At 45.1% G+C, this 21075-nt stretch overlaps 1 protein-coding gene across 2 annotated transcripts in view; it reads left to right on the top strand.

Annotated features, from left to right (window-relative positions):
- LOC125458911 (glycerophosphoinositol inositolphosphodiesterase GDPD2-like) overlaps positions 1-20120 on the top strand; it is a 119355-nt gene extending 99235 nt beyond the window's left edge. For both annotated transcript variants that reach the window (XM_048544745.2, XM_048544743.2), the window contains 2 exons: positions 10273-10295; positions 18880-20120. In XM_048544745.2, the coding sequence (XP_048400702.1) occupies positions 10273-10295; positions 18880-18920 (64 nt within the window). In that variant the 3' untranslated portion in view covers positions 18921-20120. The remainder of the gene's footprint in view (positions 1-10272; positions 10296-18879) is intronic.
- The last annotated feature ends 955 nt before the right edge of the window (positions 20121-21075 follow it).

Here is a 21075-nt window from a genome sequence, read left to right as displayed (position 1 = left end):
CGTCAGCCTTCTGCTCCTCTGATGCTACTTGACCTGCTGTGTTCATCCAGCTCTATGCCTTGTTATCTCAGATTCTCCAGCATCTGCAGTTCCTACTATCTCTGAAAAAATTTTAGCCCCACTGTAAAGCATCTTCTAAGGATGCCTACCCTGATTTTTGAAAAAGGGCCTAGGCCCAAAACGTCAGCCTTCCTGCTCCTCTGATGCTGCTTAGCCTGCTGTGTTCATCCAGCTCTACACCTTGTTATCTGAGAAATTTTAACCTTGACTTTATAAATACTAACAGTGAGCGTTCTCAGCTGTCCCTAGAAGAACTGTTAATGAATGATAACCATTGAGTGGCTCAGTGGTTAGCACTGCTGCCTCACAATACTAAGGATCCAGATTCAATTCCAGCCTCAGGCTATATGGAGTTTGTGTGTTCTCTCTGTGTCTGCATGGGTTTGCTCTGGTTTCTTCCCATAGCCCAAAGACGTGCAGGTTATGTGAATTGGCCATGTTAAATTGTCCATAGTGTCCAGGGATGTGTAGGCTAGGTGGATTAGCCATGGGAAATGCAAGGTTACAGGGATAGGGTAGATGGGTTGAGTTTTGGTGAGATACCCTTCACAGGCTCAGTGTGGACCCGTTGGGCTGAATGACCTGTTTCTACACTGTAGGGATTCTCTGAATAACCGATAATGAATCTCAACCATTAAGATGGTGAACTACAAATTCCAAATACAAGTGGTTTCTAATGTCAGGACAAGTAGCTAGAAATCCTTACGTTACAGAGATCAGCTGAGGATTTTGAAGGTTCTATTTTTAAAATTATTTATTTTTTCTTTGGTTTTCACCAAAAATTTCTGCTTTAGTATCTACTTTTGTGTCCTACATTTCTCATTTCTCCCTTTTTGTTCATTCAAAATGGGTTTCTGAGGTGTTGGAGAGGGTATAAAAGGGATTTACCAGGATTTGAAATAAAAATTGAAAGAATTTCAGGTGCTAGAAATTGGAAAAAGAAATTGCTGTAAAATCTCAGTGGATAGACCTGGCAGCATCTGTGGAGAGAAATCAGAGTTAATGTTTTGGGACCAGTGACTCTTCTTCAGAACTGAAGATAACTAGGAAAAAGTGTTTTTCTATGCAGAAGATAGGGCAGAGCGAAAGAGTAAGGAGTAAATGATAAGTGCTGATAGACCCTAAAGACACAGGACGGCAATTGGTCAAAGAAAGGATAATGGTCAGCCCAGGAGACTGTATGGAAGCTAATGGGAACTATTAGTGGCTAACAATGAGCTGTGTGTAATGGAAGACCATGTGATAACAAGGCCTGCTGTGTGGGAATTGAGGTAAGCACATGGGAGAAGGTACATGAAATCCTCAAATTGTTGAACTTGATAATGAGTTCAGAAGGCTGTAGAGTTCCCAAGTGGAAAATGAGGTGCTGTTTTTCTACTAGAGCACTGCAGCAAGCCTGAGACTGAGATGCTGGCCAGGAAACAAAATGTTGTGTTGAAATGGCAGGCAACTGGAAGATCAGGGTCTTTCTTGTGGACAGAATGTAGGTCTTCTGTGAAGCAATAACCAAGACTATACCCAGTTTACCAGGACGTTGGCTGGGTTATTGTATATCAGCTATTCGGAGAGTTTGGATAAACTTGGATTGTTTGCGCTCAATCATTGCAGGTTGAGGGGTGACCTGATAAAAATATATAAAATTATGCAAGGCATGAGTACAATGGTTAGTCAGTATTTTCTTCCCAAGGTGGAAATGACAAATACCAGGGGTTAGTGTTTAAGGTGAGAGGGGAAAATTTACAGGAGATAAAACAAGATTTTTACACAGATGGTAGTGGGTATTTGGAACATACTGCCAGGGAAGGTGGTAGAATTAAATACAATAGCAATGTTCAAGAGGCATTTAGACAGACACATGAACAGAAGGGTAAATATTATGGGCAGGCAGATGGGATTAATTTAGAATGGCATCAGAGTTGGCACAGACATGATGGACAGAAAGGACTTTCCAGCTCCTCTGATACTGCATGGACTGCTGTGTTCCTCCAACTCCACACTGAGCTATCTCTGGCTCTAGCATCGGCAGTTCTTACTATCTCTGTTCCTCTGCTTACCATTTTGTGTTCTGTTGTCTGTCATGGCATTTCCATTGTAACTTCAGTATCTATATCAATTATAGACTTTTGGATTCAAGATCCATGTATTAAAATTAAAATCTCAATTTTTTGTTACATTCCTTTCTATCAGCACTGAAACCCTTGAACACTGAATCATTACATCTCTGTTCTTCCAATCAATTTAAAGTGTTCTTGACCATTGTTTCTCATTTTTTAAAAATTACTATTAATGTTCCAGTGAAGAAAACTACATCCACCAGCAATCTTCCCACATTGCTGACCTTTCTTTGATTGTCTCTAATCTTTTACAAAGATTATAACTCCCTAATTTGGTACCATGTACCCTTCAGCTTTATTCTTCTTATGTTTTGTGATACATCTGGCTAACTAATTCCATGCTGTTTCAGCGTCTTAGCATGTGGCCATGTATCCACCAACCATGCCAAAATTCTTGATATCATGGAATAGTTTTCAAAACAGAGTTATAAGCCTAAATCCAGTTTAGAACCACATTTGCTGTCCTAGCTGAATTCAGCAAACTCAGTACAAAACAGAAATCAAACCTGAAACTTTGTTTCTGTACAATAAAATTTGGCACCATGTAATAACATTAAAAATGTATGTTTCAGAAGAGAGTGTTTGTCCCATCAAATCAGTATAGGTTGACATTGACCCGGAAGGTGAACTAGTGTAAGCAAATATAGATCAACATCCAAATCAAATGCGCCGTCTGTATCTGGTCCAACATGATGACTTTTGAATATTGATCATTATTTGCGCCTGTCGCACAACCTAAGTGCTTATGAGGAAAGCAATTACAAGAAAACAGGAATAGGAAGTGTTACAGCTGACAGGCAACATATAGTCACCCTGAGAGTGACAAAATTCATTGCCTGCAAACCATAGGCACAGAGTTTTCTTTTCTGTACAAGTAGATTTAACTACTTTATACGGAAGGTACGAAATGACAGAATGTAACTGAGCCAGAATGTGCTGTTGAAGGAGCTTTGGTGAATTTCTAACATGCATCTTGTGGATTGTACGTGCTGCTGCTACTGAGCATTGGTGATAGAAGAAGTGAATGTTTGTGAATATGGCGCCAACCAAGTGAGCTGCTTTTTCCTGGATGGTGTCAAGCTTCATGAGTGTTGTTTGGCTTGCACTCATCTAGGGAAGTGGAGTGTTTCATCGCACACCAGACTTATGCCTTGCAGATGGTGGCCAGGCTGAGGTGGCGATGATCACTTGCTGCAGGGCTTTTAGCCTTTTTGACCCACTGTTGTGGCCACAGTATTTATATGGCTAGTCCATGTTCAGTTACTCGTCAAAGATCTTAAGAGTCACATAACACGGAAACAGACCTTTTCGGTTTAACCAGTCTGCCGACATAATCCCAAAGTAAAGCAATCCTACCTGACTGCACTTGGCCCATATTTTTCCAAACATTTCCTATTCACGTACTTATTAAAATGCTTTTTAAATATTGTAACTTTACAAGTTTCCACCACTTCCTCACAAAGTTTGTTCTACACCCAAATCACTTTGAGTAAAAGGAAATTGCCCCTCGTGTCTTCTTTAAATCTTTCTCCTCTCACCTTTTAAATATACCCTCAGTCTTATAATCCCCCACCCTAGAGAAAAGGCACCTATCATTTACCTTATTTATACCCGTCATGATTTTTAGAAACTCTATAAGGTTATCCTGAACTCCAACCCTCCAGTGGAAAAAAAACCCCAGCCTATCTGATCTCTCTTGACAACTCAAAACCCTCCATTCCCAGCAACATCCTGGTAAATCCCAATGAGTTGTACAGGCCTGTAATAGACCATCCGCTCCAACTCATCCATGCCAACCAGATATACTAAACTGATCTTGTTCCATTTGCCAACATTTGGACCATACCTTTCTAAACGTTTCCCATTCAATTACCCATCTAGCTGCCTATTAAATGTCATAATTTTACCTGCCTCCATCACTTCCTCTGGCAGCTCATTCTACCGTCTGCAGGATTATGGTGCCCCTCAGGTGCCTTTTAGATCTTTACCCTCTCACCTTAAACCTATGCCCTCTTATTTCGGACTTTCTTACACTGGGAAATGGACCTTGGCTATTCAACCTATCCATGCCCCTCATGAATTTCTAAACCTCTAAAAAAATCACTCTTCAGCATTCAACACCGTAGGGATAAAAGAGCCCCAGCCAATTCTGCCTGTCCTTATAGGTCCATCCCTCCGTCCTGACAACATCCTTGTAACTCTTTTCTGAACCCTTTCAAGTTTAATAACATTTTTCCTATACCAGGGAGACCAGAATTGAATGCAGTAGTCTTAAATTAACCCCCAGGAGGTTGATAGTGGGTGATTCAGTGACGGCAATGCTATTGAATGTCAAAGGGTGATTTTTATAATCTCTCTTGCTGGTGACAGTCATTGGCTGACATCTGCATGGTATAAAGTTATTTGCTATTTATCAGTCAAAGCTTGGATATTGTCCAAATATTCTTGCATTTAGACATGGACTGCTTCAGTATCTGAGGAGCTGCAAATGATGCTGAACAAAAACTTCCCCGCTTCTGATGTTATAATGAAAGGAAGGATAATTGATGAAGCAGCTGAAGATGGTTGGATTTAAAACACCATTCTGAAGAACTCCTGCAGAGATGTCCTGGAGCTGGGATAACTAACCTCCAACATCCATCTTCTTTTGTGTAGGTGTGATTCTGTGCAGTGGAGAGTTTTTCCTTGATACCCATTGACTTCAGTTTTGCTAAGACTCCTTCATGACTCAGTTAAGCTCTTTGATGTGAAGGGCAATCATTGGCATTTCACCTCCTGGAATTTAGCTGTCTTGTCCATATTCGAATCAAGACTGTAATGAGTTCAGAAGTGTAGGATTGCAATCCTCTCAACTGGACTTCATGAAATGTGAGAAGAAAAATACTCAAAATGAAGAGAGAGCTGCAAATAAGGGCCAACACATAGGACAAATACACATAGGTTGAATTTGAACAGTTGCTCAGCTTGAGGGATTGAACACTATCCGACTGCTGTCTTAGGACAACAGTGTAGGAAAATGCCATTATCTGACATAATCACAAGATTGATCATCTAATATAGCAGTATCGACCTAGCATTGTTAAAATGATGAGTTTCCATTGAGGAGGGAAATGGATAATTCAAACATTTGTCTTTCTGGAGCTATGTCATTTCCAAACAGCAGGAGAGATGTTTTGAACTATTGTGAACTGCTCAGATTGTCTGGACTGGGTTTTCCATGGTAATGGACTGCACTGTTTCACTAATTGACTTGGCAGGACTGAGTATGCAATATACTAGAGAGATAATAGGAACTGCAGATGCTGGAGAATCTGAGATAACAAGGTGTGGAGTTGGATGAACACAGCTGGCCAAGCAGCATCTTACGACCAGGAAAGCTGACGTTTTGGGCCTAGACCCTTCTCGTCTAGGCCTGAAATGTCAGCTTTCCTGCTCCTCAGATGCTGCTTGATCTGCTGCGTTCATCCAGCTCTACACCTTGTTATCTCTGTGCAAAATACTAAACAGGATTAGTCTCATATGTTCTAAACAACACTAAAATGTTTGATGTATCTGTGAGATGTTTGATTTGAACCTCAATAAAAGTGGTGAATTGAAGCAACTTTGGAAGAAGAATCAGGACAGGCCAGCCTGACTTAGGCCTATAATCAATACTGGATGGGCCAGCTTTGTTGGAGATTGCTACCAGTTGTTTAGAAAGTTTATAACTTTGGTCTGGAGCATCTACAGTCGTAAAGGAGGGGCAGGAATGGTCAATTTGGCATATGGACCTATAGCTCTCATTGAAAGAACCAACAACATGGATGATTGTAAGTTATCAGCTGAATCTGAGAAATATTGTGGCCAAAAGTTTTAGGTAACCTAAGAGTAACAACCAAATCCAGGGACTTTAGCCTGAATTAAGTGAGGTTTTGCCTATACTGTTTTAATAAAGCTTTCGTTCCTAATAAGTCATGTAAACATTGGATTGTATAGTGCAGAAGAGGCCCTTCAGTCCATCAAGACCGTACTGCCAAACGTACATTACTACCTAAATTAGTTCCACTTTCCCTCATAAGGCCCATAGCCTTTAGTGTTATGAGACTTCATGTGCTCATTCAAGTACTTTTTGAAAGCTGTGAAGTTACCCACCTCAACTACCCTCCCAGACAGTGCATTCCAGATTCCTACAATGCTCTGTATGAAAAAATATTTCCTCAAATCCAGTCTGAACCTCCTAAATTTTACTTTAAAAATGTGCCGCCTTGTTCTTAACCCTTCAACTAAGGGGGACAGTGTGCTTTCTATCCACCCTGTCCATACTCCTCATAATCCCATACACCTTAATCAGGATCCTCTGAACCTTCTCTCAGGGCTGGTTTGCCTCAGCTGACTGGAAAACTAGTTTGTGATTCAGGGTGATGCCAACAGCATGGGTTCAATTCTTGTACCATCTGAGGTTACCATTCAGGTCTCTTTTTCTCAACTTCTCCCCTCACCTGAGACTTGATGACCTTCGGGTTAAGCCACCACCTGTCATCACTCTCTAACGAAAGATCAGCCTATGGTCTGGTAGGACTGTGACAACTTTCCAATCCTTTCTGTTCCATGGAAAACAACCTGATCTTATCTAACCTCTCTGCATTGCTGAAATATTCCATCCAAGGCAACATCCTGGTGAATCTCTTCTGCATGCTCATTCCCAGTATATTCCAGTGGCATTAGAAGCTTCATTTTAATGGATACATTTGGGGTTGAACTAAGACCTGTGATTATTGAGGATGGGAATGTTTGTGGACCCTCCTTCTCAAGTAAGTTGTTTAATTGTTTATCACCATTCAAGACTACACCTGACAGGACTGCAGAGCTTACATCTGATTTGTTGTGGAATTTCTTAGTTCTGTCTATCTTGCTTTTACTGTTCAGCATGGAAGTAGTCCTGTTTTGTAGCTTCACTAGCTTGATACTTCATTTTGGGTATGCCTGATGCTGCTCCTGGCATACCCTTCTGTACACTTTATTGAACCAGAGTTGATCCCCTGGCTTGATGTTAATAAGAGAATAATGAATAGGAAAAGGAACAGGTCGTTCAACCCCTTGACCTGCTACTCGATTCAGTGGCTGAATTGACATCCCTCACATCCACTTACCTGCGTTTTCCCTTTAACCTTTGATTCCCCAACTGATTGACAATCTCAGCCTTAAATCTCCACAAGGCCTCTGCCACCACAGCTGTCTGTGACAAGGAGTTCCAAAAACTCTCAACCATCTGTGAGAAGAATTTCCTCCTCATTTCCATCTTAAATTGGCATCCCTTTATTCCAAAACTATGGCCTTTGGTCCTAGACTCCCCCATGTGGGGAAACACCCTCTCAACATTTACCCTGTCAAAGCCCTTAAGAATCCTTGAGTGGGGTTTGCCAGACAATAAGATTGCAGAATCTGTTGCAGTACAATTCTACCAACGACTCACAGCATCTTGTGGATGCCCATTCTCAAGTTGCTACTCATGTTTGAAGTCTATCCCATTTAGCACAGTGATAGTACTGCATAGCATAATGGAGGGTATTCTGAATGTGTCAGGTGCTGATGAAGGAGCAGTGCCGTAAAAATTTGTGATTTCAAGTAAACCTGTTGGACTATTAACTAATGTCACATGGCTTCTGAATTTATACTTGATTGAGACAGGAGCTGGTATACAAATAAGAAGGAACAGAATCCATGATTTACGTACTCCTGAGCTGAAACGCCAGACACAATCATCACCAACGGAGGAAACATAACTAACCTACGGCTCCTACAATACCGAATCAATGTTGTCTCTATGGCATGCCATTTTGCCAAATTTACAAGATGGAGGCAAAACACTATCACCTAAGTAATGCAATAGATAATATTTTTAGAAAAGAATACATGCTATAAAAGACTGTAAAAAGGAGCTCAGCTATTTCAAAACAAAATCTGATTGATAATGAGATTTCATTCTTGATAGTGTGTGAACAAGTTGGCTTCCACATGTATGCCATGGTCTGGCTAATGCTTCAGTGGCTATCACCTCCACTTTCTGTTGTGTATTAATGCAGTTCTGGCTGATGTTATGTGTAGACACTATATTTTTAATGTCTTTTTGATACCCATTCAGTTGTAATGATCCAGACCAAAACTACTAAATGTATGTTTCAATCTAGCTAAGAACCAAGGCTTACACTTTGCTTTAAAAAGTGAGAGATAAAGATACAGCATGAAGAGAGAGCTTTTGGTCCCTTTTTTTTCATGCTGGCCAGGCATCAATCTATTCCAATCCTATTTTCCAGCAAATAGCTCATAACCTTTCATGCTATGGAACCTCAAGATCACTTGGAGTTAGAGGTAATGTATTAGCTTAGACAAAGGAATGGCTAATCAATAGAAAACAGAGTTGAGATAGATGGGTCTTTTTCTGGTTGGTAAAATGTAACTAGTTGGGTGCCACGGGGTTCGGTTGTCGGGCCCCAACTGATTACAATCTATATTAAATGATTTGGATGCAGGGATGGAAGGTACAATAGCCACATTCGTAGATGATACTAAAAAGATCAGAAAGTAAACTGCAATGAACCAACCACATGGTGGCTCAGTGGTTGGCACTGTTACCGCAGAGCGCCAGGGATCCAGGTTCCAATCTTGGGCCATTGTCTGTATGAAATCTGCACATTCTCCCTGTGTCTATGTGGGTTTCTGCTGGTTGCTCTGGTTTCTTCCAGAAGTCCCAAAATGTGCAAGTTAGGCAGATTAGCCATGCTAAGTTGCCCATAGTATTCGGGGATGTGTAGGTTCGGTGCATTTCCCACAGAAAATGCAATGATAGGTTAGGGGGATGAGTCTGGGTGGGATGATAGTTGGAAGGCAAGTGTGGACTTGTTGGGCTGAATGGCCTGTTTCCACATTGTAGGGATTCCATTCTGTGAACTAAGAAATTTAAAATATGTATGTTAGGCAGATGAAGTTTTCGGAGGGAAGTGTGAGGTTATCCATTTTGATTGGAGGACTAGAAAGGCAGGTTATTATCTTCAGAGCACTTCAGTACAGAGGAATCCGAATGTCCTTATGTATGAATCACAGGAAACTGATATGCAGGTACAGCAGGTATTATAGAAGGTAAATGGAATTCTGGCATTTATTGCCAAAGGACCAGAACCTTGAACCATTTAGCTGTTCACATTTGTTTCATTAGCCTTTCAGGGCTAGTGGTTACTGTTGAGGAGAGAGTAGCTATTATTTTAAGTTCTCTATAGTCTATCGTTAATTGTCATGATCCAAATGGGCCATATAGGTGAATTAGTGGTTGATGTCTTAAGTCGCAGCACACTCTGTTGGATAGATTGATCAGATCTGGGGCAGGGGTACTCCTTTGAAGCCTCAACTGTTTTCAGGAGAGTTGGTTCTTTCTTTGCATATTCTTCTCAAAGTGTCAACTTCGGGTCATATTCTGAAGAATTTGTCCCTCTCTCTCTCTCTGTACAGGCTCTCCATCTCAAAGTTTCAGGGTCATAACTTGCGTCATAACTCCTTACTGGGTTTCACACTACACCTCCTATATCTTCTGGTTGTACGGTCTTTTGGACTGCCTGAATACTTGGTCAACTCTTTCCACAGTTTCAACTTAAAATAACTTACTTAATACACATCCTAGACATTCCTGGTTTATGTGGCACATTCACATATTGATCCATAGACTGAAATATTAAAATTCAATCTCAGTAATTTCAAAAGAGTGGAGGGTGTGTGCATTTAGGACTGAAATTAGGTGGATTTACTTAACCCAGAGAGTGGTGACCCTGTGGAGTTAGTTATTACAGAAAGCAATCGAGGTCAAAACATTATATGATTTCAACAAGTTGGATATGATACTTGGGGCTAAGGGATCGAAGGATATGCAGGAAAAGTGGGAACAGGCTGTTGCATTCGATGATCAGCCATAATCACAATAAATGTCGAAACAGGCTCTACAGGCTGAATGGCCGACTCCTGCTCCGACTTTCTATGTTTCTATGACCCCAGTCTTGGTTGAGGTTTGCATAACTAATACTGGAATGTTATTTATCTGCTGAAGGATTAACATCTAGTTCCTTTTTCACAGATCAAGACACAGAAAGATACAAGGTAAAATCTTTGTTTTATGTGAAATGATAGCGATGTGACACGCAGTAATATTGCCAGCAATGTTCAAATCTACTTCCCAAATTAAAAGTTTCTTTATTTAGTCTGTACTTTGCTATGTATGAATACTTATTATTCTTTATTATACGTGCAAGATTAAAATCTTGTCAACTAGTAATTCAATCCTAAATCAATCAGATGGTAGCTTCTGCATCCCTGCCCTCATCTTAGGGAGCCATGCTCATAGATAGCAGGGTCAGACAATCAAACCAAAGCTGCAGCTCCATTTTTAAGATGTGCTCTTTTCAAGCATGCTTTCTCCAATAAGAACTCAGAAGCATTTTGCTTTTATGTTTCACTACTTTTATCGAAATCCTTGGTTAGATTGCAAACTGCTAATCAATATTTTTTATTCATTACTCCACTCAAAGTACTGCATTGATCAATTATGCTATTTCCTATAACTCGTTGCTGTAAGTTATTTTGAATAAAATTCCCTCAAATGTCTTGGTAATTCACAGGTAGCTTATTCATCACATAAAGGAGTCCTTTGCCCTGTAAACATTTCAATTGATTTCGAACTATTGGCATGACGAATCATATAATGAAATATCTATCAAATTAGTCCTATTCCCATTGCTCTTTTCCCATATCCCTTCAATTTTTTTTCTATTTCAAACATACATATAATTGTCTTTTGAAATTATAGTGTCTGCAAGCATGTTTTTTTGGTTGCAGAGATATGCTTGGCAGTGGCTGGTCCACCACCTTCCCATTCATTCTCAGCTCAGTTGCCATATTCAGCAGCTCAACCACTATTTTTAAATAAATAATTAACAAACATTTGAACTTGTTATAAATCCAAATACACACTACCCACACTGTAAAACAGTTGACTTTGAAAGGCAGGTGGAAGTGGAGAGGTTTTTTTTCAAGCAAACTGTTTAAAATGCAGGAGGGAGGGTGCCCGGTGATATTACTGATATTACCCCATTTATTCAGCCCTGATCCCATCCATCCCCTACTAATACTCCTGACTTACATCACTCTGGGATCCATGTATTGGCTTCAAGTACCACAGTGCACGCTACTGAGTTCTGAAATTGCTGGAACTGATAGAGTAGCAGACCAATCAGATTGGCCAACAGCAATTGATGGCCAGGCTTGGAGGGGTGAAAGTTCCACTCTCACCTTGTTCGTTTGCTGGAGGTGCTTTATTGATTTTCCTTCCTGTCAGCAAGGATATAATCTCGTTCTTACCCCATTCCCCTGCTGAGTAAGATCAAATCAACTGCAGCTCTCAACTTCTTTGCAGCTGCTTCTAATCAATTAAAGGGAACATTAGTGATATTGGTTAGTCTATAGTTTATGCTTGCTTTTACAGAAGATTGATGCCATATTTATGACAAAAATACATTCATTGTTGTCTCAGTAGATAACAGAAAGCAGCAAAATAGTTTTCCATGTTCTGCACAAAAGATTTCAGCAAATAAAGAATTCTATTGACAGCACTCATGTTGTTGTTCCCCTGGCTTCTTCACACAAATCCACTGCCCTCATGACCTGCAAAGGCTTACACTCAATGAATATAAGTCTGAACTATGATCATTGATAGTGCCTTACAGTGGTTTGTGCCCACAATGCTATTAACTGCAATGGTAACTTTTTTCTTCTTGAGTTCACTGCCTGAAGGCAGGTGTGACCTACAGCGCTATGAATTCCACCATGGGTAGGGTAAGGGGACAGGTTCAGATTCCATCTTAGTCACAACAGGGATTAAACCTAGGCACCAATCTGACCCAAACAAGTGCCTCCCCACCAAGTAGTCCAGGTTGCTACAGTAACATATTTCTATGTATATGTTGTAGCCTGGAGCTGTGAATAGTGGAATATCTCTCCATCACATGGCTGGCTAGGGACTCCCCCCATGCTTATTATCTGCCAGTGGCAGATTTACTAGTAAGACTCAATCTGAATGGCTGCATTACAATCATTCTTGACTGTCCAATCTTAGATTGGACTTGAATGCAGAGCTTTTGGCTCAGATATAGAGATGTTATCATCAAATGAATCACCGACACAGGAAATGACATCAACACAGGACATGACATCATCAGCCCAAGGAAAACTAAACACATAAATAGAAAGCAGAACATAACACCAGCGCTTCGTCGGAGGCTCACTGATGATGTTACCTAGAATAGTGACAAAACATCTGGGAACAAACCTTACAGCTCAGTGAACCAGCTTACATCTCGAACACAGTAAAGAACCACTCTCTTGTGGACCGTTAGGAGGAGAGTGCTGTCTTGGAGGTGAAAGGAGGACGTCGGGTTGGCTATGCACCCTTGCGACCAGTGGATCTTAATGCTGGCTTCGGCCTAACGCTGGTTCAGGGGAGCAGCCAACCTGCAACGATGGCTGCGGCAAGTGCTCGTGCCCCAGGTCAGGGGGTCTGGAACACCATCCGTGTTTCTGTAAAGAAGGTGGATGAAGGTGCACCTGTGGACCGCACCTTCTTCATGAAGAGGGTCCTGTTGGACTGTTGTGGGTTTGCTGCTGCGGACATTTACTGCCTGCAGGATTTCCCCGGAGGAGGTTTTTACGATGTGACCTTCCGGAGTGCCAAGCTTTGTGAGCGCTTCCTGGAGGTTTTCAAGGAGAAAGGAGGTGAGGGCCCCCTCTCTGTATTGACCGCTGTCCCACTGTTTGTGATGCCAGCACAGAGGAGCCGTATGGTGACTGTACACATGTACAACCCGCATGTGCCAGCAGTTGATGTCCTGACCTTCCTCGGAAGGTATGTGAAGGAGGAAGGGGACCTAACTGACATCATGGACCCCTTTGGCATCTGGACGAGTAAGAGGCAGGTCAAGGTGACGCTGAGGATGGGCGCAGACGGGAATGTCACACACCCACCGTCCAGCTTCGCGATCGGCGGGAGCAGGAGCTACCTGACCTATGCAGGGCAACCTAAAGTCTGCCATGCCTGTGATAGGTCAGGTCACATGGCGGCCGACTGCAAAGCCACCATCTGCAGGAACTGCAGGGAGGAGGGACACCTTGCAAAGGATTGCCCACGAGAGAGAAGCTGCAACCTTTGCGGGGAAGCGGGCCACTTCTATAGGGCATGCCCGTGGCGGGGTACCCCCAGAAAGAGAGGTCGCCGGCAGGGGAAATGCGGGGCCAGGCCCCCCTGGAGGAGAGGAAGGCACCAGGGCCCAGCAAGGACCCCACTAATGTGCAGGAGGGCCAGGCCGTGCAGGAGGGCCCAGCCCTGCAGGATGGGCCCGAGGCCAGCAAAGCACCCCTGCAGGCTCCGATCCCCCCCGACAACCCGGAGCCAATGGAGGCGGCCACAGGCAACCCAGGGGAGTGGACAACAGTCCGGAAAGCGAGGAGGAAGGTGCGTCGACGGGCCCAGGAACCGCAACAATCAGGCGGGAAGAGGCAGCTACAGGGGGGCTATAAGAGCTCCTCTGACGAGGGAGATTTGGAGAGGGCCCACCCGAAGCAGAAGTTAAAGGTCTCGAGGGGGAAGGAAAGCAGCACCCCGCTTCCAGGTGACGGGAGGCGTCCTGAGGCTCACTCCGACACCCAGTCAAGTGCTGCTGGAGCACTGGAGGGCCCCCCGGAACTTCCAGGCGGGAAGGAGGAAACAGCACGTCCCCAGCCTGACCCGGAGCCGGACCCTCCTGCCTCCGCACCCCTGACGGGGGGATGCCACCCGGAAGGCAGCACGGACGGTTTCCTGAGCCCAGAGAGCGTCCAGCAGTTAGCCCGGGCAATGGGCATGAAGGGACAGATGGAGGGGCTGGACCTTGGACTTGGGGAGGGTACTGCGGTCACTGCCCACAATGGGGGTACGAATTGGGAGCATTAATGTGCGCAGCGTCAAGTCAACCGCAAGATGTGTGTCCACGTTGGCCTACCTGACCACCATCAAGGCGGACCTCCTGTTTCTGCAGGAGTGCGGGATACCGCACCTCGGCAGGTACGGGAAATGGTCCGGCGCCTGGACCTGTGGGCCTTCGATCTGGTCGGGGGGTAACGACTGTCGCTCCTCGGGCCTGGCTATTCTGCTGCGGGGGCACAACTTCACCATCTCTCAAGTTCAGGAGGTGGTGGGGGGCGCCTCCTAGTGGCTGACATCACCTACAGGAACGCTCCCCTGAGGCTGATTAACGTGTACGCCCCAGCGGTACGGAGTGAGCGGTTGGCCGTCCTGCAGCGGCTTCCACCCCTGCTGGCTACGTCCAGGCCGGTCATCCTAGGCGGAGACTTCAACTGCATCATTGATGCAGATGGAAGATCCGGCGTGGGGACAGCGGGTGGGGGGATTCAACTGGACGTCACGTCCAGATTCCTGATGGGCACGGTGAAGGACGCCAAGCTGCTCGACGTCTTCAGCACCCCTGCAGACGGAGCGCAGCAGAGGTACACCTGGTCGCGGCCAGACGGGTCTATCCGCTCAAGGATAGACTTCCTGTTTGTGTCACGGACGTTCACGGTCAGATCCACTGGTGTCGAGCCGGTGTTCTTCTCTGACCACTGCCTCCTGTTGGCCGACTGTCACTTACAGGACGACCAGCCGGCGGCAAGGTGACGTGGAAGCTCAACACGACTCTGTTGACCCCAGAGAACGTCGAGGAGCTTAAGAGGGAGTACACCAGTTGGAGAACCGTGAAACCCCTCTTTGAGTCTCCAGGCGACTGGTGGGAGACGGTGAAGGAGAACATCAAGAGGTTCTTTGTCCTCAAGGGTGTTCAGAAGGCAAGAGAGAGGCGGGGAAAGCTGTCGCGACTCCAGAAAAGGGTGCAGAACCTGCTCCTTCTGCAGTTGATGGGGGTCGATGTCACGGAGGACCTCCGCGAGGTGAGGGGCCAGCAAGCCTCGCTCTTCGCCGCGGAGGCCTCCAGGATAATCTTCCGGTCCAGGGTCCGCTCCGTGGAGCAGGATGAGACGTGCTCGCGTTTCTTCTTTCAGAAGGTGCACAAAGAGAGCTCTGTGCTTAGCCGGCTGAAGGAGGACGACGGCTCGGTGACGTCGTCTCGGCCTGACGTTTTGAGGATCAGCAGATCCTTCTATGCCGGACTGTACGACACGAAGCCCACGGACAGCACGGCCTCCGAGTCGTTCCTGTCGTCTATCACGGAGGTCTTAGACAACAGCACGAGGGAGTGGCTGGACCGGCCGATATCCCTGGACGAGCTGGCCAGAGCCCTCAAGTCCTTGCAGAGGAATAGGACTCCCGGAAGTGATGGCTTACCGGTCGAGCTGTATTCTGCTCTGTGGGGCCTGGTCGGCCAAGACCTGCTGGAGGTGTACGATAGTGCGCTTCGGGCAGGGGAAATGTGCAAGTCCATGAGGAAGGGCATCATCACCCTCATTTACAAGAGGAAGGGGGAGAGGGAAGAAATTAAGAATTGGCATCCCATTTCACTTTTGAACGTGGACTACAAAATCCTGGCCAAGGTCATAGCCAACCGGGTCAGGTCTGTCCTGGAGCCGGTTATTCACCCTGACCAAACCTGTGCTGTGCCGGGCAGGAAGATCGCTGAGAGCCTCGCGCTCATCAGGGATACAATCGCCTACGTACAGGACAGGCGGGTGGACACCTGCCTCGTCAGCCTGGACCAGGAGAAGGCCTTCGACAGGGTCTCTCATGCTTACATGAGGGACGTCCTCTCCAAATTGGGGTTCGGGGAGGGCATCCGCAATTGGATCCGGCTGCTCTACGCCAACATCGTTAGCGCAGTCTCGATCAACGGGTGGGAATCAGACAGTTTTCCTGTTAGATCTGTTAGGGCTGCCCACTCTCTCCTGCCTTGTTCGTGTGCTGTGTGGAGCCCTTCGCCGCCTCCATCAGGAAGGACGTGAGCCTGAAGGGCGTGACTATCCCAGGCAGCGGAGGCCTTCAGGTCAAGACCTCCCTGTACATGGACGATGTCGCCGTCTTCTGCACCGATCGTCGGTCGGTGAGTAGACTATTGGACATCTGTGGCCAGTTTGAACTGGCCTCGTGTGCCAAAGTCAATAGGGGTAAGAGCGAGGTCATGTTCTTCGGGAACTGGGACGACCGCTCCTTCATCCCCTTCACCGTCAGGACAGACTACCTGAAGGTGCTGGGTGTTTGGTTTGGTGGAGCTGGGGCATGCACTAAGACTTGGGAGGAGCGTATCACCAAATTGAAGCAGAAGCTGGGCAGGTGGACGCTCCGGTCCCTCTCCATCGCGGGTAAGAACCTGGTTGTCAGGTGCGAGGGGCTTTCGGTACTGTTGTATGTGGCGCAGGCCTGGCCTATTCCCCGGACGTGCGCCGCTGCGGTCACCCGGGCCATCTTCCACTTCATTTGGGGGTCGAGGATGGACCGGGTCTGCAGAGACACCATGTACAAAGACCTGGGAAATGGGGGAAAGGGTGTACCGAACGCCACCCTCGCCCTGACGGCTACCTTTGTGTGCGGCTGCATCAAGCTGGGCGTAGATCCTCAGTACGCAAACACCAAGTGTCACTACTTACTGAGGTTCTACCTGTCCCCGCTGTTGCGAAGGATGGGCCTGGCCTCGTTGCCGCGGAACGCTCCGAGTAGTTGGACCGTCCTGTACCACCTGTCATTCGTGGAGAAATTTTTGAAAGGAAACACCTTTGACCACAAGGCCGTCAGGCAGTGGTCAGCACGTAGTATCCTCGGGACCCTTCGGGAAAAGGAGAGGGTGGATCCCGTTGTGTGGTTCCCCACGCAGACTGCCAAAGTCGTTTGGCAGAATGTCTCATTGCCAGAACTTTCAAACAAGCACAAGGACATTGCTTGGCTGGCGGTGAGAGGGGCTCTGCCAGTGAAATCCTTTATGCATGCCCGGAATCTCTGCACCACTGCTCGCTGCCCTCGAGGTGGCTGCGGGGGGGACGACACTGTCGATCACCTCCTTCTGGAGCGTGCCTATGCGCAGGAGGTCTGGAGGGGGATGCAGTGGTATTTGTCGAGGTTCGTCCCGAGCAGCTCCGTGACGCGGGACTCCGTGCTCTACGGGCTGTTTCCGGGGACGCACACCGAGACCAACATCAACTGCGCCTGGAGGACCATCAATGCGGTGAAAGACGCTCTTTGGTCTGCCCGCAACTTGCTGGTCTGCCAGCTGAAAGAACTGACCCCGGCTGAGTGTTGCAGACTGGCGCACTCCAAGGTCCAGGACTACGTGCTGAGGGACGCGCTAAAGCTTAGGGCAGCCGCCGCCAAGGCGCGGTGGGGAAAGACCACCGTATGAGCCCCCTCGTCCAGAAAAGGGAAAAGAACCCTATCTGGTAACTGGGCCCAGCTGGCGCCTTCCCCAACTGGTCAGGGGGCCAACTGGGACTGTGCGGGGTGACGACTGCCGGGGCGGTTTCTTTGCTTTGTTTTTTTTTTCTCTATTTTGTTTTTTTCCTTTAGTTGGTGTACATACCCCCGGTAACCCGGAGCGGCTTGCATGACTGGGTAGGTGTATAAATGTTTTATTTTTTGTACATTCTATGAATAAAGTATATTTTTTTCAAATAAAAAAAGTGACAAAATGTCTGAAAAACGAACCTTCCAGCTCAGCGAACAAACTTACATCCAGCGATGCGATCACTTTAACATAAGCTTTTCTTATAATGATTTTAAATTGCAGCGGTCCTGAACCCCATCACTGCTCCCTCACTCTTTATCACTGCACAATGTGAGAAACTGGCTAATCTGGGACAAAGATTATCCCCTGAACTCTTAGCAAATAACGCCGCTCGAAAGGTCGCATTTAATGGCCAAACTGCATAAGCAATCTGATCCATAGTCAACTGGAATTTGCACTGGGAAGATCATCAGGCCCCAGCAATGATTCTGATGTGAAAACAAGTCTGCTGATTCCCTGCAATATAGTCTACAATGTCTCCCAAAAATGATGTCTTTTCATATGCTACGTAACTTCATTCTGCTTCAATCGAACCAGAGCAGTACTGAATCAACTCTGCTGTGAGCTATTTCTGTCTGTCTGCAATGGACTGATTAAAGCGCCTTCAATTAGTCCTCACCAATTAACTTTAATTCATTATTCATTAGGTGTGAAATCAACTTAGTTGTGACAATAAACAACGTTACCTCTGTTTTTCTTGATATTGTAGGCATCACCACACTGTAACTTTGCTTGTACAAGATCAAGTAATGGATATTCCAGAATTTATTTCAATGCAAGGACTAAGTGGTGTTTTATTTCTTTCACAGCATGATGACAGTGGTTGGCACTGCTCTCTCACAGTGCCAGGGGGCTAGGTTCAATTCCACCCTTGGGTGATTGCCTATGTGGAGTTTGCACATTCTCCCCTTGTCTGTGTGGGTTTCCTCTGAGTGCTCTGATTTCCTCCCACAGTCCAAAGATGTGAAGGCTAGGTGGATTGGTCATGCTAAATTTCCTGTAATGTTCAGGGATGTGTAGATTAGGTGGGTTTATCGAGGGATGGGTCTGGGTGGGATGCTCTGAAGTTCAGTATGGACTTGTTGGGCTAAAGGGCCTGTTTCCGCACTGTAGAGAGTCTATTAAAAAAATGTTTCTTTATTCTTTCTCTTTTGCAGTGGGTAGAGGAGAAGAAAATATTGAGGACACTATTCTTTGATGAAACTTTGAAGTCAGCATTTCTCCATAACTGCATGTTGTCACAGAAACTGCAGCGGCCTTTGAGAATTCAAGTCTGAGATTAATGGAACATTGTATCTATATTTTTTGAAAATTTTATTAACGTATAAATGGAATATATCTATTTTTTCATCTCTGCATAGGGTTTATATAACAAAATGTGTATTGTTTTTTTTTAAATCTAAAATCAGACTCCTTTTTCCCCATCTGTCAAAGGTCCCTCAGCTATTGAAACCCATTTCCCTCATACAAGTACACTCCAATTCAACAGAACCAATTTTCCTCAGAAGAAGGGTCACCGGACCCGAAACGTTAACTCTGTTTTTCCCTTCACAGATGCTGCCAGACCTGCTGAGCGCTTCCTGATTTACAGCATTTGTAGTTCTTTCAGTTTTTAATTACATGGACTGCACTGGCTCAAGATGGTGACACAACGCTTCCTTCTCAGAGAAAGCAGAAAAGGCCATACAGGAGATACAGATCATCAGTCATTTAAAAATACAATTCTGTTCAGCATCCAGTGTGTTGTGATGGACTGCCATCAAGGTGTACCTTGAAAAGGGAAAACTGTTGGATAGTACAGTTCCACGGGATGGCAGGAAGTTGAAGAGGAAAGAAATGTAACACAGGACAGTATCATTTGTTAGGAAGTCACCAGAATCACCTCACGAGTCAAAGAACTCATCAGAACACAGACTCATGAGGGTCACTCTGATCCAGGCATGTTTCATCTAAGCTGGACTCACCTGTAGGACAGTTGGCTCTTGAAGCCTCCCGATCGAAAGAGTGCATCCATAACACACATACCTTTTGTTATGATCAGGTGAGGTGGAACCATGACTTCCTTTTTAATCCCTTCTTGTTCAGCCAGAACAATTTTTTTCTATCTTTTTCTTTTTTAGTATGCAGATAACACACTTCAATTAAACTTAGTTAACCAGATCAAAATTAAAGGAGAGCCAATTCCAAAGTTTTCTTGAATGGAAGAAAATGGAGTTTAAGATCTACTACTCTGAAGAAATAAAATACAACACCAAATACACACAAATACAATTAGTCAACTTACAAAGGGAGAAAGGCTGTCTAGTACATAATGAAAGGCAAGGTAAATGCAGTGACAAGAATGAAAAGATCCAGGTCCGACTGTAAGATAACAAGGTGTAGAGCTGGATGAACACAGCAGGTCAAGAAGCATCAGAGGAGCAGGAAAGCTGACATTTCAGGCCTAGACGCTTCTTCAGAAAAAAGAGACCATAAAGGGAAAAAAGGGTTTTTTTCTGAAGAAGTGTCTAGGCCTGAAACATCAGCTTTCCTGCTCCTCTGATGCTGCTTGGTTTGCTGAGTTCATCCAGCTCCACACCTTGTTATCTCAGATTCTCCAGCATCTGCAGTTCCCACCATCTCTAACTGTTTAACTGTTGTCTTGTTCTGTAGCAGCGGTAAAGTTTGCATATCTTAAGTTCTCTGGGAATGATGATTTATTCAAACATGCCTTTTTAACTGGTGCTGGTTTCTACAATAGAGAGAGAGAGAGAGAGAGAGAGAGAATTTTCAGCATCCTTGCTGTTATCATTCTATGTAGCTTTTTTCCCTCTTTTTGTCCAAAGGCTGCCGTTGTTATATTGTCAGAAATCACATGACAGGTTAGAGTCCAACAGGTTTGTTTGAAAACACAAGCTTTCAAAGCCTTGCTCCTTCAGGTGTTGGTGAGATAGGAGGCAACAGACACAGAATTTATAAGTGAAAGATCAAAGGGTCACACAACTGATAAGGATGTATTAAACAAGCCTAAGATGCTGTTAAATCTTTAATCAATTAGAAAGTTTTATTGATTAATATGTATATTTAAATGCCTGATTTTTTTTCAAGTCACTGCCCTGAAAGAACTAAATGTTTTATCAATGCAAAGAAGTGACATTTTAGGTCAGACAATACATGTTAGGCATGAGGCTCAGATAGTAGGAACTGCCAATGCTGGAGTCAGAGATAACACAGTGCGGAGCTGGAGGAACACAGCAGGTCAGACAGCATCAGAGGAGCTGGAAAACTGATGTTTTAGGTCAGGACCCTTTTTCAGAAATCAGAAACATCAGCTTTCCTGCTCCTCTGATGCTGCCTGACCTGCTGTGTTCCTC

This window comes from Stegostoma tigrinum, chromosome 15, assembly GCF_030684315.1.
Source record: "Stegostoma tigrinum isolate sSteTig4 chromosome 15, sSteTig4.hap1, whole genome shotgun sequence".
In the NCBI taxonomy this organism is placed as follows: domain Eukaryota; kingdom Metazoa; phylum Chordata; class Chondrichthyes; order Orectolobiformes; family Stegostomatidae; genus Stegostoma; species Stegostoma tigrinum.
Note: the sequence above shows the minus strand (reverse complement) of the source record. Positions and strands in the feature narration are given on the sequence as shown.